The sequence below is a fragment of the Mandrillus leucophaeus genome, unplaced genomic scaffold (assembly GCF_000951045.1).
Source record: "Mandrillus leucophaeus isolate KB7577 unplaced genomic scaffold, Mleu.le_1.0 Scaffold587, whole genome shotgun sequence".
Taxonomy (NCBI): domain Eukaryota; kingdom Metazoa; phylum Chordata; class Mammalia; order Primates; family Cercopithecidae; genus Mandrillus; species Mandrillus leucophaeus.
In genome coordinates this window covers 1,742,366-1,768,863 of record NW_012106330.1, presented here as the reverse complement: position 1 = coordinate 1,768,863, position 26,498 = coordinate 1,742,366, and the positions used below count along the sequence as shown (strand labels likewise).

At 33.2% G+C, this 26,498-nt stretch overlaps 1 protein-coding gene across 2 annotated transcripts in view; it reads right to left on the bottom strand.

Moving 5' to 3' along the window:
• The window catches only part of MIPOL1 (mirror-image polydactyly 1), a 218,111-nt gene that overhangs the window by 171,634 nt on the left and 19,979 nt on the right, over positions 1 to 26,498 (bottom strand). The window contains exons 1-5 of one of the 2 annotated variants that reach the window (XM_011999191.1): positions 23,847 to 23,990; positions 23,176 to 23,254; positions 5,730 to 5,804; positions 2,001 to 2,232; positions 344 to 479 (exon numbers count right to left, since the gene is read on the bottom strand). In XM_011999191.1, the coding sequence (XP_011854581.1) occupies positions 344 to 479; positions 2,001 to 2,140 (276 nt within the window). In that variant the 5' untranslated portion in view covers positions 2,141 to 2,232; positions 5,730 to 5,804; positions 23,176 to 23,254; positions 23,847 to 23,990. Of the gene's footprint in view, positions 1 to 343; positions 480 to 2,000; positions 2,233 to 5,729; positions 5,805 to 23,175; positions 23,255 to 23,846; positions 23,991 to 26,498 lie in introns of those variants that run through there. The other variant, XM_011999190.1, reaches the window with a different exon arrangement.

The following is a 26,498-nucleotide window of genomic DNA, read 5'->3' as shown; positions in this document are numbered from 1 at the left end:
GCACATTCTATCTCTCATTCTCTATAATGCTGAAGTAGAGTTTTACTAAAATTTGAATGAATCTTTTTTTTTTTTTTTTTTAAAGATACCTATACAAGGAACCAGGGGCTTATGAAAAAGGAAGTGCTAATGCGGACCGGCAAGGTAGGAAACCAAAAAAATGTTTTCATTGTCAACCCTTTAACTCAACCATACCCTGATGGCAAGGTATGGCAAAAACATGAAGCTACTGTTAAATGATTAAAGTACAAAATAAAACTGAATTATGATGGGCAACAAAGGAAATTTAGAAGATCAACAGCTAAAACCATACTATGCAATTATCAGACTTTCCATATTATACCTTTTTATTGCTTGTTCTGAGAAGATCCAATTCTTTTAGAAGAAATGCTATTGTCTTCTCTTTATCTGAGTCTGAAGTAACTTGACAAGGAGTCATACATTCATAATGCATATCATTGTGCCTATGTTCCATAATGCTGTAATAAAGAAACTGATTAATATTTCAGAGTAAGATAAACTAATTTTTTGACACTTTGTATGCTACTTGAGAACAGTATCAACTTGTAAGTAAACAGTATAAAGGAAGGGAAAGAAAAAGAGATGGGCTGCTTTTTGAAGGCCTTATATTAAATTTGTAAGCATAGGTAAATCTTAGAGTCACTAAGAACAAATTTAGTGAGGGCCGGGACAGTCAGTGCAGCTCTATTTACCATATATATCTCCTGTTGTAATTATACTAGATATCTCATAATCTGACTTTAGCCCAATCTCTACTATTTACTTTACCCATGTGGTTATAAAATGTTTATCCCTACTTCATTCTTCTGTGCTTCTACTCCCCAGTATGTACTCCAACCTACACCTTAGTAAGAATCTGAAAAAGGGATGGGAACTATCAATACATCTATTTAATTATATCTTACTATATATTAACATATCTACTGAATAATTTGAAAGTAAGTAGAAATAAAAGTTCCTATGCAAAACTCTGTTAAAAATAGTATGCTGTAAAATATTATTTTGTCTAGACTGAAAATATATTAGTCACTGAAACTTCTTTTTAAATCTAATAGTATTTTTCTAGCACATGACTAATTACCAAAGTTCCTTAATCTCATGAGTAAAAGTATCAGGTATCACAAACTCAAATCCTTTCATGAGCTAGGTAGGCAAGGTGAATGGGTAAAAGCTGAGAACGTAAAATAATAAGGAAGGCAAATGGTAGAGCACAAGGCCCTTTTAAAAGCATTCAAATTCATTTAAATGAAAAATAGTGCTAACCCAAACCAAAATGCATGTTTGGGCTTACCTTGTCCTGGAGCTGCCAGATTTTTTACTTTCGTGAATGATATCTCATGTATATCAATTTAACAGTTATTTCCAAATACATAAAGAAAGGTCACAGAAAATAATATTGAATAAAATGGAATTAAACCTCACTGCCTTTCTTCAGATGCACTTTGTGCTTTTTCACTTAGTTAACTAGACATATTATACCCATATCATGGAAACAGTAGAAAATCCTGATAGATTCGCCAAGTTTTAATAAGTTGTTGAATTAGCCAACACCAAAAAGAAAGAAGGAAAGAGGAAGAAACGGAAGAAGGGAGGAAGGAAGAAAAAGTTCTTCCAATTCCAACTTTCTCTTTCTCCTTTTTTTATTTTTTTCTTTTTCTTGAGACAGTCTCGCTCTGTTGCCCAGGCTGGAGTGCAGTGGCATAATCTCAGCTCACTGCAACCTCCGCCTCCCAGGTTCAAGCGATTCTCATGACTCAGCCTCCTGAGTAGCTGGGATTACAGGCATGTGCCACCACGCCTGGCTGACTTTTGTATTTTCAGTAGAGACAGGGTTTCACCATGTTGGTCAGGCTGGTCTCAAACTCCTGACCTCAAGTGATCTGCCTGCCTCGTCCTCCCAAAGTGCTGGGATTACAGGCATGAGCCACCACGCCTGGCCCCAATTACCACTTTCTAAATCTAGGGCTATGAGCACTTACTTGTAATTTTCAGTAGTGGAGTAAACAGACTGATTATCTGGATGAGAACTGATGATCTGAAAATTCCTTGATCTCTGCCCTGGCCATTCTGTGTTCTCATATGATATTTCATTAACTAATTCAGGGGATTTCCGATGCATACTTTTTTCAGAATTCAGAGTCAGTTGTTCATCTGGCTGTGTACTTTTATTTATCCCTGTAGTTTCTTGTTCAAGATAACTGTGGGTTATGTCTGTATTTAAACAAAAAAGTAACACATGATATATTAAACACCATAACTACAAATTAAATCATTCAATCAAATAAATATTTTTGGAAACACTCTTATAGTGTTAAACAGATAGTTTCTAGTCTTAATCATACTGTAATCAGATAAGCATGGACAGTGTGGTTTTTGTCATCAAGACTTCCATTTTCCACAGTCAATAGATATTTAGGATAGTGGTTCACAATTTGGCTGCATGTTGGAATACCTAAGGAGATTTTTTTAAATCCTCAGAGCTTCAAAAATCTCTGTAAGACTTAGTCTATATTTCTGAAGATCCTCAAATGATTCCAGCATATGCTCAAGGCTGAGAACCACTGATTTGAAGGTATTATTTTCTAGATTAATTTTTCTAGATTTCTGAAAATAGTATACAATAAGTTAATGATTATAGTGAAGTGATAATGTATGTGGAACTCTGGTATTAGACTGCCTGGGTTAGAATTCCAGCTTTGCCAAATGCATCGCTTTGGGCTCAACCCATCCTGCCTCAGTTTCTTTTTTGTAAAATGGGTATATAATATTACTGTTGAGGACTAAATTAATGCATGCAAAATACTTGGCCTAGTGTCTGACACATCAATAAATATTAACTATTATTTTTGTAATCATCATCATATTAAAAGGGACACAATACAAGGAGAATTATTTCTAACCTCCATCTTATCCTATATGTATTATACATTAGAAAAGATACTTTGCAATGCCTATCTCACAAAAATTATCTTACGCTACAGCTAGTACATAATGGCTATTTCAAAGGGACAGTGTGTATTTAATGACACATTAAAGTTTTGGGGAGAAAATGACACACAAATACATACACAAAGCAAACTCGTTCACTAGTAAATCAGCTCAACAGGCACCAATACTGATTGCAATTAGTATTTTATTATTTGGAGCAGAAATATTTCTTGAACTTTAAAAGGCAGATCAATCTCACCTGATTTTTGGCAGTGCCTTCTTTAAACTTAAAATCACTGGAGGCAGAAAAGAGTCATTTTATTTTATCTTACTTTATTTTTTTTTTTTTAGATGAGGTCTTTCTCTTTTGCCCAGGCTAGAGTGTGGTGGTGCAATCATGGCTCACGGTAGCCTCGACCTCCTGAGCTCAAGCAATCCTCTTGCCTTGGTCTTCTGAATGGCTGGAATTAGAGGAGCGTGCCACCATGCCTGGCTAATTTTTATGTTTTGTAAAGATGGGGTCTTGCTATGTTGCTCAGGCTGAGTTGTTTTTGATTTTTTTCCAAAAAAGGAGGGTGCTTATAAATAAAATACCTCTCATGAAAATATTCATTTTTTAAGAGAAAATCATTAGCTTATATATATGCTGAAATTAGGTATAGCCAGTGATGAACTCCAGATCTTGGACATTATTCTTACTGGTAGCTGGAAACTAGATCAGTATCATTTGTTTTTGGTAAATTATTCTCATATCACTCTGAAGAAATGAATTAGAAGAGAGAATGTGCTATCATAATTACACACCGTAAGACAGCTGTGAAATTTCAACATTATATTGTTTTAAATTAAATTAGACAGTTTTAGGAACAGATACATCTGAAGATTACTTGTTCATTCTTGACATTTCAAAATTCTTACTTGGTTTGCATTAGATGGTCACCATGCTACTTTTCTGTAATAGGCCGGCATTAATATAATGAAACTCTCAAAATCTGAATAAGAAAATTTATAAATGGGCACTAAGGAAAGCCTCTATATTATTAACAGACCATGCTTTCGTACACTAACATAACATTGTAAGTAGCTCAAATGAAAAACAATCAGAAATAGTTACTGAAAGCATTATCAAAATAACAAAAATTGCCCCTAGGGACATATTTTTTAAAAACTCTTAAGCCCCACATTCTTCTTCAGTTTATGAAGTGCCATGTTTCTTCAAAAGGAAAAAGGATGGTCCATGGACCACTGCCAACTATAAAAGCCCCCAGGTCCCCATGACAGCCCCACAACTGCTTCAGACTCTTAAGTCCCAACTCTTTTTGGCCTGTTCAAGACCAAATTTACGATTATCTACAACTGGTCCCAAGTTGTTTTGTTTTTGTTTTTTTCTTTGAGACAGAGTCTTGCTCTGTCACTCAGGCTGGAGTGCAGTGGCACGATCTCAGCTCACGGAAACCTCCGTCTCCCGGGTTCAAGCAATTCTCCTGCCTCAGCCTCCCAAGTAGCCGGGATTACAGATGCGTGCCACCACGTCCAGCTAATTTTTGTATTTTTAGTAGAGACGGGGTTTCACCATGTTGGCAATGCTGGTCATGACCTCCTGACCTCATGAACCGTCCGCCTCGGCCTCCCAAAGTGCTGGGATGACAGGCATGAGCCACCGCGCCCAGCCTTGTCCCAAGTTTTAACCACCATATTTCGAGGTCTAATTCAGTCTATTTTTCCTTTCAGTTTTTTATTCCTTACCTCCTGGTGTTTAGTTGACCTTATCCCTGCTATTTAAATTTGCTATTTGTTTACTAGTTTTATAGTTCTCTTTCTTCGGTTTTAACCTAATGTCAAATTTTGTGATCCCCTGAACTCTTGATAAATCACCACTATTTAACTTGTGACCACATTATCTTCTTCAAACTTAGAGCAGATGTGGAAACTTCCCAATAAGAGCTTCCCAATAAGAGGGCTCTTTGTTGATCCCTCCTGGGTCTTAGCAATTATAACCCCTTGAAGTTTTCTTACAATAAATCCATTGATTTCTGACACACTCTAGACTATCATTCTAAAATTTAATTTTAAATGTTAAAAATTTTTAAAGGACCCATACTGTGTGACTTGGCTCTATTTCTGGATATTTCTCATTTTGTTCAGTAGTAAAAGCTTTTAGATTTCTAATTCAAAAGGCTCATCAGAAATTTGGAGGCTGTTCTGCAAATCAGACTATCCATACTCTTCTACTGAAAATTTATTCCAAAAAAATATTTTTAAGTCAGGATCTTGCAATGTTGTGTAGGCTGGCCTCAAACTCTTGGGTTTAAGCAATCCTTCCACCTCAGATTCCCAATCTGAGAATTTAATTTTACTTTAGAATATACATGGCTGATTTATAAAAATTTTCCTGCTTGTCTTGTTTCTTTGACCAACTATTTTGGCAAGTATGATTCCAGGAAATCAATGTTAAATCCTCTGAAGGCTCTCAATGCTCTCCTGTCTGTCATCCTGCATTACACTATATTAGTATTCAAATATTTGTATAAAAAGGTTGACTCCTCTAATTTATTTATTCATTAATTTACTGATCGTTCATTTAAAACTTACAGCGTGATATGCCTTGTGGTAGGTACTGGGAAAACAAAGATGAATAGGAAACAAACACTCCACTCAAAGACTCTCTAGCACAATGAGGATAGCAAACTCATCTAATGATCTGAATACAGAATAGTAAGGATTATGCTTGGGCTATGGAGGCCAAATACATACAATATGCTAGACATACTAATGCTCACCTGGAAGACTCTAGGAAGACTTCACAAAGGCATTTGCTCCAAAAAAGGTCAAGAAGGGATATGCGAAGTAGCAAACTGCCAAAGAATAGGCAGAGTTAGATGAAATAAAAAGTTAATAGACTATAAAAATAAGAGAATAGGAATAGGAATATAGAGGAGAATAAATAAATTTAGGAAAAACCAAGAGACACTTCTTGTATTGAAATGACAAGATGTTATAGTCAGGAAGAAAATTTCTAAAATCAGTATTAAGGACAAAGTCCAGGGTATGGCTCATCTGGAAATGAGTTGATGAAATAAATTAAAAGTGAACATACTTGGAGTGGAGAAAATCAAGAAGTCAGAGTGCTGAAAGTACCACCTTTGAAGGCATTGAAGTCATCCAGAAAAATGGCAGAAAATGGAGAGAAGAAATGAGAGCCAAATGTCAAAGATTTCAATGACTACAGAAGCAAGCTAAATGAGAAAACTGACAAAAACTGACATTAGATAATCCTTCATTTTTACTGTTTTATTTTGAAATAATTTGTCTCATAAAAAAGTTGCAAAACAAAGAATTACTGTATGCCCTTTACCTAGACTCCCCAAATATTAACATTTTATCATGCTTGCTTTATTAACCATTCTTTCTATATGTATCTACACAAATACAATTTTTTTTTGAGAGGGTCTCACTCCGTCACCCACGTTGGAGTGCAGTAGCACAATCATGGCTCGCTGCAGCCTTGACCTCCCGGACTTAAGCAGTTTTCCCAACTCAGCCCCGCAAACAGTTGAGACTACAGCTGTGTGCTGTGTTGTCATGCCTCACTAATTTTTTTTTTCAGAGATAGGGTCTTGCCATGTTGCCCAGGCTGGTCTCAAACTCCTGGGCTCAAGCAATCCTCCTGCCTCTGCCTCCCAAAGTATTGGGATTATAGGCATAAGCCCCCATGCCTGACCTTACAATTTTTTTTTTTTTCTGAAACATTAGTGAGTAAGTAACAGGCATGATGCACTTTGACTTTTCAAGACAAATGTTAAGATACTGCTCTATCATCTTGCATTTTGCCTAATTTTCTTTACCTTATTCATAGCCCAAATTTATTTCTGAATTAGTACCTTTTCCAACCAAGAGAAGATGAAAGCAGTTAGTAACTCTAAGTTCAGTTATTTTCCCTAAACTCTCCATCTCTGAAGGATCTTTACGAAGCAATAATGAGATGAAGCTACTAAGAGCTTTAGCTGAGCTTATTTGTATTGCCCCATCACTTGAAAAAGAACTGCATACAGAAATATAAACACAAGCCACTAAAATGTCATAAAGTGAAGCTATTGGTCTGTTTTGCATATTAGTCAATTTAAAAGATAAGATAAATGTAAAACAGAAAGATATTCACTTTCGATTCAAACTCTTATCTTTAGGCAGATGAAAACTTAAACCTAAAACCATCCTGTTGATTCCTCTATCTCTTTCATGTGGTTTGAAACAGAAACTCTCTTTAGTAATCCACTTTAGTGTTTAATTAATGTCATCGTTAACTGTTCTAACATTATGACTAACCGAATTAATACTATTCAACTTCATTTATCTATATGGACTTAAAGAATAAACTGTCAATCTTTTCTTCATTATTCAAAAGTTATGAAGTCTGACTTTCTCAGAGTTAACAGGGAAAAATTTGTGATTACTATCAATCTCTTCATTTGCTTTTCTGTGGGCACATTCTTTTATTTAGACATAAGAATTTGACCACTTCAAACCAAATATAATTCCCAACTTTTTCATTTACTGTATCATACTATCACTACCACATAAACTTATCCTGCTATCAATTGAAAACGACATTATGGATTACTACTAGGTATTACCCTAAAATGCCACCTACTGCTATTGCAAGAGACAGTTTATTCATTTAGGCATAAAATCTTAGTACTTAATACATCTGCTGGTCTATCTCTCTAGTGACTTTCATGCTGTTTCCAATGAACCATTTTCATGATCTAATGAATTATTGCTTGCTCCTGGAGGTGTCAGTGTTGTTAACTGTCACAATGCTAATGCTGTTGTTAAACCCTCAATTCCTTAGTCTGGAAAATTAACAGTATTACAACACCATTGCCTATTCTAGGAAGGAAAGCTTTAAGATTCCCTTTGAGTTCAATTCTTCAGACAATTATACATTTTTTAACATACACTATACTCAGTTAGATTGATGCTACCCAATAAATCATGACTCATTGCCAAAAATAACTATTATTTAATGACCACCATACAGAAGTAAGGCAGTAGCTAGAATCAAATAGGGATTCTTAGAGGCTGGGAAATTCTGTTCTGCCTGGCTTTGTAAATAGTTTGTGACAACTGGTATCTGTGTAAACGGATTTGATGGTCCCCTGGGGGGTCAATACTGTTTACAGAGCTGTTTCTTCAGAGTGGTTGAGCTAGAATTGTCTCTAGGGTTCCTACTGGGGTTACTCAGAATAGCAACATCCCAGCTACCTGAGAGCTCAGGGACAGGAAAGAGGAAGAGGGGATAGAAGTATTAGGGGCAAATACATTCAAATAAATGGATCGCCTGCCTCTTAAGATGAAGATGCTACTTAGTGCATTTATATCTAAAATGAACATAGTAAAGGCAATTTGTTAATGTGTTCTCTGATACTTGATAACACAACTTCACCACTTCTGTAAATTCTGTCTTTTGGGGGCTGAGAAAAGAAGGTTATACCTTAGCATCTGATTTTATAAATATAAAAGGAACCAAATCTCATGCTTAACGCTTCTTTCCTTCCTATATGGTCCATCGCCATATTATATAAAAACATCAAAATATCAAGACTTTCTTTTGCTATTAGACTGCAAATTTGATGTGATGATGGAATTTCTATAGTAGTTCTACATGAGGCAGGAGAATGGCATGAACCCGGGGGGCGGAGCTTGCAGTGAGGGGAGATCACGTCACTAGACTCCAGCCTGGGCAACAGAGCGAGACTCCACCTCAAAACAAAGTAAAACAAAAACAAAAACAAACAAACAAACAATAACAAAAAAAAAAGATGTCTTTTTACAATGAGTAAAAACTTTTTTTTTAATGAACATTAGTTTTGAAATAATCAGAACAATGTCGACTAGGGATTGCTCCCAATGACTTCTACCAATTCCTTAAGTAATTTAAACATAGTATATACTCTCTTTCTCTCAGTGTGTACAAATAATATTTATTTCCATTACTAAATATTTCCAACTATGTTTCCCTTTTCTGTGGAATAGAGCGTTAGCTTTCCACACAGATGCATATTATATGTGCTCCCCCACAACATCTAGGCAACACAGATGCATATTATATGTGTTTTTCCCCATATATAACATTATCAGAAACCTCTGTCACATTACAGTAGATTTGCCTAATATGTGTGTACAAGATAAAAGTTTAGACCATCCAACTGGTCTAATCACTACACCACTGATACACTTAGACCTTCCAAGCAGAACCACAGGATTCTGAAGACGACTAAAAGGTTTGAATTCTTGCTCCATAATATAGCTGTATAGCCTTTAGCAAAATATTTAACCTTTCATCAATTTCCCTAGCAGTAAAGAGTACAAATGATAGCATCTACCTGAAAAAAATGTTAAGAGAATTAAACTAAGTTACATAAATCTTTTAGAAAAGTGTTGGCATAAAATATACAATAAATATTAGTGACTATTATCTTTAGAATCTGCTTTGCTAAAAGCTACTTTCTCTATTTTGATTTCTCCTACCTTTCCGTGAGATAACATCAGCATCTTGGGACAATATTCAAACTTACAATTCAAATTTATGTCTTTAATTTCTCTCAAATATTAAGAAAAGCAAGAAAAGTATCTATTTTCCTAGTTATTATTCTAGTTTTCACATTTTAAATTTTCTCAATTTCCTGAACAAATTTATTTGCTGATCAATAGTCAGCATATAGTTGCACAGCTAAAATCAGTACAGCTGACCTAATCAACCAAGTTGTTATCTAAACATTTACTTTTTCTTTCAGGAAATGTTAGCAACTATGGGGAAAAAATCTCTCAGAAATACTAATGTATCTAATACTTTCTCTTTTTTACTTTTTCTCTTTTCTTTGGGCCCAAATAATGTTATCCTGTAAACAACTGTATATAATTCTTTTAAAATATCAGAAGACATGGAATGAAAAAATAAATAAAAAAAAAAAAAAAAATATCAGAAGACATGGAATGAAAAATAAATAGAACGCCACCTAATTCAATGACAAACATAAACACAAAGAGAAAATACTTAAGATGGTTAAAACTTGTGATTAATACATAATGGTTTAATGAAGTTTGTATCAGATTATAAAACTAATACATTACAGAAGTAATAACAACTTTGAAATTTAGAAATCTTGACATTCAGGAAAGATTCTCTGTGAATGACAGAGAAAATTCACTGTCAAAGAAAATTAACAGCAAATTCAACCCCATGGCAGGAAAACAAGAAATTTAAATGACATACTTCTATAACATAATTTGATCATTCATTATATTGGCATGTGATATTAATTACAATCAGGATCACAGCTGGTAGATCACAGGCTCCTATCTTCCTGAGAATCTAATTTTGGAGTCACAGGAAACTAGGTAACTTAGCTTAAAAAATGGAAACTTTTTACATGAATACCGTATACCAGCTCTCTCAGGGCTCTTTAAATTTGTATTTTGGCTTCAACAGTCATAAAATAAAGCCATAATTTTACTTTCATTGGTCTACATAATTAATACCCTCTGTGCTTTAAACAAACTTGCCAACATACTTTTAGATTGTTTCTACACACAGCATAAATGAAATTATAAGAGAATCTTTCTTTCATCTGTTTTTCAGTATCATCACCAAGTTAATTACCAACCACAACTATGTAATTATTCTTCTATAATGTGTTCAACCACACTACATTAGCAACTATGTCCAACCACATTATAGAAGAATAGTTACACAGATGTAGTTTCTACAGTTCACGGCCTTCTCATCTATGTGTGTCTCCCTTTCTAGACTGTAAGCTCCCTAATATACTCATCTTCCTAAAACATACTGGAACAGAACAGTGAATATATTAGGGCTTTCATTCGATGAAATGAAATGAATCAATGAAAGGAGATACTAAATTAGGTTTTTTTTTTTGTTTTTTTTTTTGAGATGAGATCTCACTATGTTGCCCAGACTGGTCTCCAACTCCTGAGCTCAAGCAATCCTCCCACCTCAGCCTCCCAAAGTGCTGGGGTTACAGGTGTGAGCTAATGCATCTGGCCAGAAATACTGAATTAGAAAATCAGCTAAAGAATATATGGAGAGCAAATAAGCATTGAAAATGAGTACTTTATTCAACACTTATTAAGAAACAGTGCCAGGTGCTATGTAGGATGTAAAGGTAAATTAAAAACTCTATCTGCTCTCAGGGGAAATGACAACGAACGAGGGAGGCAGATGATATGAATAACTCTTGCAAAAGTAAAGAAAAGGTTGGTGGCAGAATGTGGGTAATCCCAGTGATATGTTCAGTCATATAGATCAGCACTATCCAAAAGATATATTGTTCAAATTGCTTATACAATTTTTAATTTTCTAATAAGTGTATCAGACAATAACAAGTAATATTATATTTCTCAAATATGACCATTTCAACATGTAATATTTAAAAATTGCTTTGAGAAATTTTACATTCTTTTTTGTACTATAATCACATCAAATCTCAGTTTGGACTAGCCAGATTTTAAGTGCTCAATAGCCACATGGTGCCCATAGCTACCATATTGGAAAGCACAGACAGTAATTTTTTATTTTACTTTTTTCAAGACAAGGTCTCACTCTGTCACCCAGACTAGAGTGAGGTGGCACCATCATGGCTCACTACAGCCTCAACCTCCCAGGCTCCAGCGATCCTCTAGCCTCAGCCTCCAGAGTAGCTAAGATCACAGGCATGTGCCACCACACCTGGCTAATTTGTTTTTATTATTTGTAGAGACAAGGTCTCCCTATGCTGCCCAGGCTGGTCTCGAACTCCTGGGCTCAAGTGATCCCAGCCTCCCAAAGTGCTGGGATTATAGGTGTGAGCCACTGTCCTCAGTGCATATGTAATTCTTAATAAGGTATACTGTATACATACTGAGGAGAAGTCAAAAACATATTGAATGGTGAAGGCTACGTGTAGCTATAAGATACTGAAATAAGCTTTTACTAAGGTTGAAAAACCAGAAAATCACTAAATCTGTCAATATCACATAACTCATTCATTTGGACATTAGAGTTGGACAAACAAAATAAACTGTATTCTTTATACTACTACACATGGTTATATTTAGATAAACACACATGCCAAAAAGAAGTGGTGAGATTATTTTACCTTAGATACAACAATTCAATGACTTGACGTACCATGTTTCAAACTATCTATTGGCTATTCATGAAAATTCTTTTACTACAATTTTATTCTTTTTTTTTTTTTTCAGATAAAACAGCTATTTAAAGCTGTGATACTACATCAATTTTTTTAAGTTTTTGTTTGTTTCACCAAGTCTGAAATGGTCATGAATGAATCAATATTCATTCTATCGAGGAAAAGTTCCAATTTCTATGTATGAACTCTTTAAAGCACATAAATATTTTGTGAAATTCTATCATATGTTTAAGCTTTTAAATTTCAACATCCTTCACCATATGAAGGCAATGAGGACAATATAATAGTGTAATATCCTACAGCTTAGGCTATATAACTTATAAATCACATAAATTAAGGGTTTGTACAACTTCTATTACAAATATTAAAAACACTGCAAATATTATTTAGGCTGAAATGATTGTGAAAACTATCCTAAAATTCGATTAACTAACATAAGTCTTTTTGTTGTTGTTTTTCCCCAGTGATATGAGCTATTTGGCTATTTGTAATATATGTGTAACCTTTTCAGCCTTTCTCAAATTTTCTTATTATTAGAATAATGTGTATAAGTTAATTAAAAATATGAGTGAACTGGGAAAGTCTTAAATTTCTACAACTGCAATAAAATAGGTTTAATAATTATGTATTTTTTGTTTGTTAAGAATGAAGATATACCAATTGTGAATTCCACAATCTCATAAATAATTTATAAAAGATAAATTTTCCAATAATAAACATAAAGAGGAAAAAACAAACTTTCTTTATATGTGCCACTCATTTTGTTTAAGAATATATTTAGATTTGGAAAACAAAATAGAAGAATCACCAGTCAGATACTAAGCGGGAATCAGTGAAACACAGTGTTAGTTCTAATGGATGGATGATTGTGTTTGGTCTTTTGAAACTTTGAAGTATAGGTAAGTCTTGATCACACAAATTAATAAATCCTAAAGCTGGAGTTAACAATAACCATTACACCCAAATTCTGCAGCTTAGCCCAGCCAATTTTTCAAAAGGTCAGGTTGTGAACTGGAGAAGATCAGGGAGGTCCACCGCATAGCTTTGTTGCCAGGCATCTCTCGTCTGGATTGTTGCAGGCATTTATTAGTATTCGTCAGCAGACTCAACAAAGCAAACAAGAAATTCAAGCACGAATAATAAAATGAAATGCTGCTATATAACCCTTTGTCATTCAGCAAATATGGGACTTTTTAGCTACATTGTTCCTAAACCTGGGTTACTACTTTAATTTTTCTCCACAGCGCTGACTGAATGAGTATGCATGTGTGTTAAATGCAGAGCTCCCCTAACAACTGCAGGACTGCCATTTAATCTGTTGGTAGATGGACCATTTCCTGTGGGAACCCTAGCTATGATTTCCAGATCCACCAAATAAATCTCAGATTAAGATTCCAAATGAAACCTGCCTTTGGCAGATAAAAAATGTCAAGATGGATATAAACAGTAAAATTATAAATTATCTAGGTGTTGCATGACAAACCAATGCTCAATTTTTTTTTGTTGACATGTGCCCAGATATCAAAACTATATGAGACATTCATCAAATGTCACACTTTCATAATATTGGAGGCATCATTAAAACTGTTTGACTAAGGACCTCAAAGTGTTTAAGCAGTAGCTCAAAAGTATATTTGTGCAAAGTAGAAGAATAAATTTACATATCAGCAGCAGCTCATAAGGGATGGGTAAATATTCTGTTTATCTCTCATTGTAATTCAGGTTACTTTAAATACAAGGTTTTAGGAAATCATTATACTCTATATGGCATCATTACATAACTTTCTATGCAAATTATATATTTTATTCAAATTCCCCACTTGTTTCTCAAACACACACACACACACACACACACACACACACAAAACAAAACCAAAAAACCCAAAAAACAAAAAGAAAAACATAAAAGGAAAAGGTAAGACTGCTATTTCATTAATCAGCTGTAACTGCTAAACTAGTGCCTTGTTAGTTACACTACAGCATAATCAGCCCCTTGTTAGAGTTAGCATTTTAAACTTTTCAAAAAAGCATTAAGTACTTGAAACAAAAAAATTAAGCCTCAGAAAAGTAAATTTGTTTTTTGGTAATGTGTTCGTTTCAAATGACTTGGGGGAAGGGCAGAGACTTTTTTTAAAAAGATAATAAAGGGCCAATAGAGAACATCATGGAAAGCAAAAGTCCTATTAAAAATGCAGAGGAAGTCTCTGATGCTAGTTTCTACTGCATTCTCAAGAGATCAAAGACAGCTTTTTTAATGAAAAAAATTTTCTGTCATTCTTCTTCTTACCTGGACTAGTGCAGCCTTGTCCTAATCTTTAACTCTATACTGGTTGATTATAAAATATAAGAATGAAGTTTTCCAAAAGGAAACAGGTTTGCTGGACTGTAATCATTACTTTTTTTTAACTTTAAACTCTTAAAAACAATTGAGTAAAACAGCTTCAGTGACTCCAAATTTTGTAACATTTGGTTTTTTGATAAACATTTTAAAATAATCTGATTACTTACAATAGAAATTCTTTCAAATTATAACTTCTTTCCACTTTTATAATAATTAATGGAAAGGACACAGAATATCCATACTCCATATTCCCAATCCTAGCGTTTGGACACAGGCCTGAAACCTTAAGGACTACATATTTGTTCTGTCTTCCCTTATCATATTTCTTTCTTCCAAAACTTGTTGTTGGTTCAAGGAAACTAATGCTAAATGAACCATACCTACCCTAATCTGCTAGGGATTAATACTAACCTGAAAATCTGGAATTTTCTGGAGTGGAGAGAACATTAAATAAAGAAAGAAATAACGGTATCTTGTGCTTGAATGTGATTATATTTCTATATTAAAACTGTTCAAATCAATGAACAGTGTTTGTTAACTGTATTAATTTTAGTGTATCAAATTATCTTGGTACAGACAGCAAAACTGTATTTAAAAAGGAGCATTTAATTGTTAATTTTAAAAATACTGAGTAGCAAAAACATTGTTTCTACACGAGTATAATTTTATCAATACAAATCCATCAGTTTGTACTGTTCACACATCAGCATCCTAATATTATACTACTAAATGGTTGTATGTAAAAACTAGAATCTGTCAAAAAATAAACACAGAAGTTCAAACACAATTTTTTTACATAATTACTTTTTAGTTTGCATCTTTTCAAAAACAGTTTTACCATATGGCAAAGTATTATCTATTTCATCCAAAAGCTACAGATAAGAATATTTTTAATTCAATCATTTACACTATAATCTACTTAATTTCAAAATTTTGAAGCCTGACTTGCTCTAAGTTTGCTTTTTCATATTCCCTGAAATAAGCAGAACACAAAGAAAAACTGTATCTGAAATTCTCCCAAAAAGATAATAGCGTCCTACATGACAGGTTGTTTTGATTCGAATAAAACCAACACACTAAAAGTTGGAGTATTTGGTGAACTCCTCCAAAAGATTTTTATTCTACTACTACAAATGTATTTACAACCAAAGAGTAGTAAGTAAATGTACATTAAAATATATAATTTTATCACTTAAGAAACTTTTTTAAAATGTATTTAAAATACCTTTAAGTCCAGGAAGTCACATCAGTCCTACCCTACAGCCAACCTGGAACAACCCTCTAAAGGGCCTTCAATTCAGTCTACATACCAATGTATATTGATCCAGTTCTCCTAAATCAACAAAATGCCAATGAACACTCAGATCTTTATATTAATCGTACTACAGAGGCCACACAGTCATCTGAAATATGACAAGCTGAAATTCTCATGTGTAGAAAATTAAAGATTCAGGAACATTATATTAAGGTGCATGCTGTAAATATGTGTTATAAGAGGTGTTCTGGCATGAAAGGCCATAACCAGAAATAAATTAGGATTTTTAGCAAAGATTTGTTCAGAATCTTAAGGATGGAGAATTTAAAACAAAGCAAAAATCTTTTGACAAAATCAAGTCATTGTTTTCTATTTCAAAGAAAAAAAAATGTTGTTTTCATGACCACAAATAAATGTAAAAGAATCTGCATATTAAAAGTAGAGTTTGTATTTCCTTAACCCAAAGAAATAGAGTCACAAGTTCTACAAAGAGGATCACACCAACAGAATAGAAACGTGGGAGAAAAGGTCCTACTAAAAGGGAAATTTGCCACTTTTCATGCTCATTCTTCCTAGAAACGATCATTTCTATAAAATGGAGGAACCAAAGATGTAAGAATTGCGCATGAAGAGTACAGTGTGAACTGATTTAAAACACTATAAATTTAGTAAAAACAGAAAGAAAAAGAAAGAAATAAAGAAAGAGAAAGAAGAAATCCTTTTAGCTCACAAACTTTTCCCCTATTAAGAATTTATTGATTAGCTCACTGGTTGTAACAAATGTACAACTGTGGTAGAGAATTCGCAGAGAGGGAGGTTGGATGTTTGTGGGGGTAGGGGATGTATGGGAACACCCTGTACTTTCAACTCAATTTTACTGTAAATCTAAAACTATTCTGAAAGATAAAGTCTATTTTTTAAACTGCCAAAATATAATTTAAAAAATAATTTGTGGCATAAACTCGCCAACATGAAGTATTCATATTAGAAATTATGAATCTTAAAAGGGTTCACAACAAATGTCATAGCCGGTTAGAAAACTAAGTTGCCCTTGTAAACATTTTTTGTTTTTTCATTCCATTTTTCTACTCAGTCCAAGAGTATTAACAGAATCATTCATATCAAGCTTAAAAAATTAAAAATTCCAGAATTGTATTTAATAAATTTATTTATATTAAAGGAAATTTTTTAAAATAAAAGACTATAACTTCAATAATTCTTCTAAGAGTAGCCTCAGCATCTCCTCAGGAAATGAATCAATCCTTCCTGGCCAGCTGCCAGTATTCCTAAAACCACTCTCTCAAATATTCTAGATGGTCATGTGTGAGAAGCTACTAGCACTCTATTAAGCTAGGTCCTATGGAGATAAGTAGTAAATTTAATCAGACCTCAGACATGTTCTTCTTTTAACCCCCAATGGCACATGGAAAATTTTTAAAATGCAACCTTAAATCCACACTTGCCAAAAGGAAAAGGCACATGAAAATACTGTGATGCCACTAATCTGGAGATTTTTATTGCAACTGGAATTTCAATACAGACAAAAATAGATTTTATTCTAAATGAATATTATTAATTATATATTATAGTATATCAAATATACTAACTATAAGCATACCATTTTGAAAAATTAAAGTTCCAGTGATATTCTGAACATTGTATTAGAAGAAAACAGATTCTTTATAATACTATAACAATCATTTCAAATACTGTTATTAAGGATTCTTAATACTCTCGAAACTCAGTAGAATGTACCTTCCATAGCTAGAAGGAATAAGGAAGACAATCACCACATTTTACTTAAAAGTCCTCTAAATTTGTCAACCACCTTTTATTTTTATTTTTATTTACCATCTGTAACCTACCACCATCACATTGGTGGAAATAATTGCTCTGGTAAGTGAAATACAGATTAAATAAATTCATTTCCTGCTTCAGGCATTGTAGTAGGGACTTTACAAGTAACATTCCTAATCTTCGCAATGGTCCTAAATAGATTATCTCTCTATTTCGTATAAAAGAAAACTCAAGCTTACAAAGATTTATGAAACTTATACCCAAATCCAAGTAGGTAGTTAAGTGAAAGATGTAAAAATTGAAACTTATGTTTAGCTCCAAATCTGTGTTCTTTCCACCATAACATTTTACTGACATTATTAAATGTATTGGTTTTCCAACACAATCTTCTTTCTGCTTTAAAATATAGGCAATAAGCTAAAACCACTAATTACATGTCTTCTTCATGAAAAATATACCATTACTTACTAGAAAGCCAATTATTAATAAAATTTAATTCCTGTACTTGAATACAGAATGATTAGTGATCTAGACATTTTCAAAACCTTTAATTTCAAGGAGTATATAATCACAATGTCTAGGAAATAGCTTTTTTTTTTACCAGCTTATCTTGCTGGTAGCAATGAATGTCCAGTTTAAGCAATTTGTCATTTCCTTCTTCTCTGCCTTAAACATAAAATAGTTTATGAAAGTGATATGAGATTCTACAATCATATTTTAGTCATAATGATCAACAACATTTAAAAGCATCAATGATGTTTTCCTACAGTGGTTCTTCAGTGTCTACACTTACAATTTGTTTGCAAATCATGCAATAGTTTTAGTTATAATTCAATTACAGAATTGCAGATGGATAAAAGGTAAAAAAGAACATGTACTTTGTGAACAGACAGAAAGATAAATGAATCAATAATACAAGAGGTTGATGATGGCACACATGTTCAAAACGCCAAGGACAAATAAACATTATTCTGACTAAACAAGAAACTAACCACTTGCAAGTTACCTTTCGTTAAGTTTCATTTATTTAAAAAAATATTTGTGTTACTGTGCTTTATAGAAAAACTGTAAGAATCATGGATACAAATGATACTTACTAGTTCAATTCTAAAATAAAGATGACAACTTTTTTAACTTAAATTCAGTAAGATAAAAAATTTTTAAATATTTATTAGCATCCAATAAACTTAAAAATGTAAGAATTCTATTTACACAGCAGTTCTAGAAGTGTTTTTCACCTTATTTCAAATAAGCACAATGATTCCTGACTTAGAATCATGATCATTTTTTAAGCTTAAAGATTAATTAAAATATGTAATCTAGATCTAAATTTAGATAATACATAAGTAAAAATAACTACTTTGTGTGTAAAACATATATTACATATGATGATCCCCACAAATAATAATCCTAAAAACAATATTGAACAAAGCCATTAAATTGAAAGGTTTTGGTCAAAAGCTTTTTCAAGGTATAATTCTCATCATTTCTTACCTTAAATTGGTAAAATATACATATATATATTTAAAATATAGCAGATTTAATATTTAATTCTGGTAGGCACAGTAACCTTTTGTAACCTTTCTTAGGGAACACTGACCCCTAAAGGTTCTAAATTTAAATGAGTTTCACAATTTTCTAAATTTAACTGGTATCCAGACCTCATTTTTACCTACATAATTGCAAGTGTGTATACTTAGGGCAGACATATTTACCTGTAAATAATATGTAAACTGTTTGCAAAGAATTGCTGTATGCTATAAAATAACTAGACCATGTATCTGCTAATAAAAACCCCAACATTCATTTAAGAAATGATCAGGAATTTATAACAGTATTCCAAATAATTATTCATATGAGATTCATAATCCCTATGTCTTTTTTCTTACAGTTATGTATATAAGTAAATACAAAACAGGGCTAAACAACCAATAATATAACAACAACTCATTATTTCAGAGGGTATAAACTCCTTTGATTATGACATTTCATTTTTTTCTTTTTTTTTCTTCAAAAGAGAACCCTTAAATAGAAGTTTTCACAAAAAGGCAAAACATCACTTACCCCTTAAAAGGCCTGAAGATGGTAACACATTTTTTGCTGGGAATATATGTTTATTCACACACACATTGTTTTTGTCAACTTACAAACTACATTCATTCAGGACTGTTTTTTCAACTACTTAAAAGAAACGTAGGGGCTAGATACAGTTGTTTTTGCCTGTCATCCCAGTGCTCTGGGAGTCTGAGGCAGGAGAATTGCTCGAGGCTAGGAGTTTGGGACCAGCCTGGACAACATAGTGAGACTCCCTACCTCTACAAACCATTTAAAAAAAAAATTAGCCAGGTGCAGTGACTCATGCCTGTAGTCCAAGCTACTCAGAAGGCTGAGGAAGGAGGACTGCTTGAGCCCAGGAATTCAAGGTTACAGTGGGCCATGATCATACCACTGCATTCCAGCAAGGACGACAGAGTGAGACTGTTTTTTTTTAAAAAAAAAAAAAAAAAAAAGAAGAACTTGGGTTTATTTTGTAGATATCATCACCCAGCCCACCTACCAACCTCAGCTTTCCATTTTCCAAAATGTCTACAATGACAAAAACAAAGAAAAACATAAACGGTTATATATGTTACATTATCAATCTTATCAGCTCTTTGACTTAAAATATTTCAGAAGTGTTTCTACAGTAAAGCTAGGAAAAGAATGGCCACTTCAGCACTCTTTATAATGAAATTTGTAAGATGAAATAAAGCCATATCTGTGTAATACAAGTTTTAATTAACTCAATTTTTTTTAATTAGTAAAATTATGCTAAATAAAATAACTATTCAAAGGAACTGACTAGGAACATTTATATAAGATAGAGCTTTGAAGCAATCTGTGATTTAAGATAAATCCCATGAACCCTGCCATCAGGGAGATGACGATGTGAGATTTTACTGTTTAAACATCTGTTATCACAAGACTCAAAAGTTAAAATATTTATGTTTAATTTTATTTCCTAATATTATTTATTTATTTATTGAGACAGAGTCTCCCTCTGTTGCCCAGGCTGGAGTGTGATGGCATGATCTCTGCTGACTTCAACCTCTGCCACTGGAGTTCAAGTGATTCTCCTGCCTCAGACTCCCGAGTAGCTGGGATTACAGGTGCGCGCCACCACACCCAGCTAAATTTTGTATTTTTAGTAGAGACAGGATTTCGCCATATTGATCAGGCTGGTCTCGAACTCCTGATTTCAAGTGACCCACCTGCCTTGGCCTCCCAAAGTGCTGGGAATACAGGCATAAGCCACCGCATCTGACCTTTTTCCTAATAATGTTTAGTAACAGATCCTTATAAATGGGAATGTCTTATTCCTCTTTCCAATGTCAAAAAGATGCCTGTAAAAATGTAGATTTTCTTAGTGCTGTATCAGTCATGTCTGCTGTAGTCTGTGCCTACTGTAAACTGTCTATGCATCTGTATCTTCAACCATAAAACTTTCCTTTTCGTAAGTATCCCAGAGCTTCATCAGCTCCTTCCTTGACATCCTTCCTGATTATTGGACATTTATCAGCAGTACTCCCTCTACAGTCTCTCTCTCTTTAGATATATTAAAAATAACTCCTTTCACTCCTTAAAGATTGTTTGGTCTCTAATTTGAACATGACTCTTACAGCAATACTATGTGTGAATAAGAAACACAACAAATGCATCATTATTTGCTTCTTTTTTCTTTTTACATAAATTGAGTAAAATGCTTTTGAGCTGTTAAGAGTATCTACTTAGTTACCCAAATAAATGAATAAACATAGCTATAACAAATTAGCTCCTAACTTCATACCAATACATTCTTATCCACAATTTGAATATAGAGAGCACACCAAAATTAAGTGTCACATAGTACATGCACTATTAACTTTGCACAAAAAACCTTTAACTATCTTACCCAGATATTATATATTATTGTTTTACATAGAATTAAATCAGCTGTCTGGATTCTAAACTCATAATAAGCAGCCTAGTGTGACAAATAAAAAGGGAAATTACTAATGGTGGGTACAAACAGCAGGAAAATTTGTAACAGTATAAATATCAAAAAGAAAATGCAGAAATCAGAAAAAGGCACTCAGATCTTTCTATCCCTCAAAAGAATATATAATTGCTAACTTATTCAGTACAATGATTATAGAATGGTCCTCAAAAATGGACTTTAACCTTCAAAAAAGGATAAAAATGTGGCTGGACTATGCTGAACAGAAGCCCTGTTGGGGGAAGGGGAACCAAAAAAGGAAGAGATGCATACAGTGTTTTAATAAGAATCCTATTTTTAAAATTATAATATAAGAGGAAATTTTAAAAGATGTACATAAAGGTTTAAGTTTTCAAATATATGTAATATCACATTCAGAAGGAATCATTTCCCAAGGATTCCAAATTTTCAACATTTTACCGTAATAGATCTTAAATATCTCTCGCCCCTTCCTTTATGTGTGCTGCTCTTATCTGTCTGTCTGTCCATCCATCTATCTACCCATCCACCTATCCATCCATCCATCCATCCATCCATCCATCCATCCATCCATCCTTCCTTCCTTCCTTCCATTTGTTTTTCAGGCCATCTCTCAGTCTGTCTCTGTCTTCAGACTGTCTTTCAAATTGTATCTGTCTCTGACTGTTCTCTGCCTCTCAGGCTGTGTTCCTCCACTGTGAGTATCTTCTTCTCTGTCTCATATATGTGTCTTAGTCTATTTTTCAGTGTATGTGTCTTCTGATCTATGTCTTTCTCTGTCTGCATATATACATGTCTGTCCCTCATTCTCTCTAGTCTCTCTCCTTACTTTACGTGTGTCTCTTTCTCCGGTAGGTTTTTCTTTTTCATTCTGGCATTTCTCTCTCTCTTTGTGAGAAGATGTATATATGTATCTTGTCTTTTTCACTATATGTCTGAAAGAGACATATCTTGTCTCTTTCACTATATATGTCCCTTGTCTGTATGTACGTCTCTTTCTCTGTATCCTTCCTCATGCCTGTGTCTCTATCACTCTCAGTGTATCTCTTTTTTTTCTCTCTCCCTCACTATACATCTGTCTCTTTCCCACCAAGTCTCTCTTACTGTGGTATTTCTCTTTCTCTGAGTCTCTGTGTATGCTTCCCTTTCTGTGCACCTCCAGGTGTGTGTCTGTGCCTCTATGTGTTTCCCTCTTCAAGTATCTTCCTTCCTGTGTCTCTTTCTCTGAGGATCTCCTTCTCTATGTGTTTCTTTCTCTGAATGTGGCTCCGTCCATCTCTGTCACAGTCATTCAGTCTCCTCTGCCTCTTTGTATGTAGGCGTGTTTCTCTTTCCCGGTGTGTCTTTTTTTTTCTCCCTCTCTCAATGTCTTTTCTGTGTCTCCTTCTCTGTGTGCATGTGTGTGTCCCTTTCTCTCTGTGTGTATGTCTCTTTTCTCTGTGTGTCTTTCTTTCTATCTCTTTCATAATCCCTGGGTCTCTGTGTGCATGTTGTGTGTCTGTGTGTGTGTGTGTGTGTGCGCGCTTGTCTACCTCTGTCTAATATATTGGTTAGAACAAACACACTTCACTCAGTGCCTTGAACTAGCATAACACCTGGGGCTTGGTATTAATACCTTAAAAGTCCTTACCTTTTGACCAGTTCTCCATTTGTATTTCTATTCTTGTTTGCTCTGGCAATGTCTCTGGTTTTTGCTCCAAGATTTGCAGCTAAAATAAAGTCAACTCTAGATAAATAAACTGAAAACAATATATCAGAACACACCTAAACCTTACCTTTGTTTAACAGAGAATTTACAGGATAAATGGTTTTCTAAAACATTTATAATGGGACAATTAACTGAGAATTTCAACAGGCGAAATTAAATCTTTTTCTCAGAAAAAGGTTCTTTTCTTCACACATATATTTTAGTATATACAGTTCAGGTTAAGCTTTTTAGACATTCATGCTGATTTGGGTAGAGAACCATTTAATTTATTTAACTGAAATATTCTCCAACTATAATTTTAAGCATTTAAGAAAAATACATTTTTACTTTATTTGCCATAAATTTTATACCAAACATTTCAAATTTACTGATTTCAATTTACTGTGTATATATTCATATAGATTACTTTTATAAATTTTACTTATAAAAGAAATTTAAGAATACTACTCTAATTTTAAAAAACATAAAGACCATCACTAACTTGTGGAATTACCGATACTCCTCTCTCTTATTTGTTTTCGTAGTAAACATGATAAAACACTATGCGAGTGGTTTTTTTTTTATGCTTTTAAGGAGAATAAAATTAGATTTACCTCACAGATAGAACCCTGCGTTCTTTAAAAAGTCCTCAAATAAAGCTGTAGTAAGCTTCTCCTTTTCCAATTTTCTCTAAATATGTTGATTTGGAGTTGGCAATCTTTTTCTAAGTTTCTCATTTACTTTTGGATTAGCTGAAAATATAGGAAGTTATTAATATCAAAGAAATATGTTCCAGTCAATGAAGCCATTTCCCTACATATTGCCCAAAAAGGTTAATAATAATTGCAGTATTTTAATAAGAGATTCATATACCAAGACATGTAGAAAATACAGTCTTTAATAACCTCTGGAGTATTTTAAAACACGTCTTACAGGCCTTAATGTGCTTAGTAATATACTATTTAAAACCATAATTTTATCCCTCTGCAATATACAGTCACTCTTCCTCATCATTTACCCAGCTAATGAATGCCAGCAATTAGTAAAATGTAATCCCATTGCACAATCATTTTAATGCTTTTAGCACTCAGAAAAGTAAACACCAAATTAATACTGCTCAAGCCATATCAGATCCTAGTTGGAAGCAAGCAATTATAGTTCAGCTCCTCAGGTGTAATTAAATGATTGGAATGATTTAGTTCCATAAATGCAAGTTAATTCATAAGCAAGCAACAAATATACTGGGAGTAATTACAAGAAACATTGACAGTCTAAGCAGGGCAAATTCTTTTATAAGCCTGATGTAGTAAAATGCTGCCCTCTCCTGGGCATTTAAAGGAATAACTCAGAGTCAAACAAAAAAATTCCACAAAACCCAACTTTTAGAAAGCCTCTAGACAAAATAACCAATATATCAATTTGATTCCATGACTTATAACAAAAATCTAAATTAATACCTATATTATGATAATTTATGGACACTGAGATAATTGATGACTCGTCCAATAAAGCTCTGAGTCCCAAACTACATCTATTTTATATAGGCAATTTCTACACTTTTAATGAAATCAAATAATGCTTATGACAGACTGCAAGTGAAACTTCTAGTACCCAACGAGACTGCCAGTCAAAACCTCTGTTCTCTCAATGGCAAAGTGTAACTTGACTGTTATGGATAATAACTAAACTATGCTTTTATATGTAGTAAAACATGTATGGAAAATGTAAAACAAAATATTCAATACTGTTGTGACTTTACATAATGATCTAAAACTAATTTTTTAATAAACTTCAATAATCAAAACAAAAACCTGAGTACTCTTATAACTCTCATTATAGGCATATTTCAAAATGTAAAGAGTACCAAGTACTACACAAAAACGCATTCTATTTTAGGTCATCCCCAATATTTTACCTTCTTAGGCTAAAATTCAGGACAAATGTATTTACATACTAACTACTCAAGTGGTCCATAACTTTTCAGACTAAGCTTATTTATTATACTCTTAAGTTATGTTATAACCAATAAGCCTGTGTTAAAAATATGTATTGTAGCCTTAAACCCAAACAGTATCATCCCATTGCCTTTCTGTAATTTGCACATGTTCTCTGACAAAATATTGCAATTAACACAATAAATATTTACTTTTTCAAAAAATACAAATGGTCCTTGGCAGAAGATAATGCTTAACACTACACCAATATTTTTGCAGACAGAGAGACCAATAAATTAATGTCCTTTAAATTTGCTTTTAAGTGCATTAAAATAACCACATTCTAAGTCATAACCAGCACAAACTATAAAAATAAAAAAATCAAAATATTAAAAAGTCCTGTCACTAAGTTTAAAATGTACAGCACATTTGCTTTGCCCTTGATGTCAGAGTCTTATTTTTCAATTCATATCTTGTACACTGTAAGTTAATTGCTTTTGGAAAGTACTTATTATTCATGTAAAAATTAATGTGCCAATGTGTTTAAATCCTCTTAAATGACCATTCATGCATCTTTCTTCTTTAAGTACCAATGAAATCTGTCAAAAGACATCAATGCAAAATGGTCTTAAAGGAAAGTTCTAATAGAGATTTTTTTTTCTGCTAACACAAGATTTTCATACTCACCAACTTTACTTAAATTCCATTAATTTTTTAAGCTACTTTTAATAAATTCACCAAGTAAAATTTTTAGGCCTCATAGTCTGTCATTTGTGTTCCAGCTGACATTATGAATATTAATAACAGTGTTATCCTGATTAAATAGGCTTCATATGAAATCCCTGTGAATCCTATAGCTCAGACATCTCATTTTTCCAACTCTTTATGAATTTGGATTCAGACATTAAACTGGAAAAATTTTAAAAAACAGATTTAGTGACATATTTGCATATTCAGCAAAAATTAGATGTTTTAATGATTCAAACAATTAAAACATATCTACATATAATAGGAGATTTCTGTAAACATGCAACATATTTATACTTCTATCTTTTTTAGGACAAAGGATTAAGACTAATAAAATACTATTTTCTGTCCTTACCTTAAAGATTTGATATCAAGAATTTGTCTTCGGTCAAAAATTATATATTTACATTAAAACTAGTGGGATGATTTTACAGTAGACAATCAGATAAATTGGGTTTCTTAATCCAAATGCTAACTTACTACTTTACAGACAAAACATAAAAATTACGTTATTACTAATCTACACCAAGTTCAAGAGGCAACGTAAAATCAATTTCCAGCTAAAGTTTGTTTATAAGTTGGATG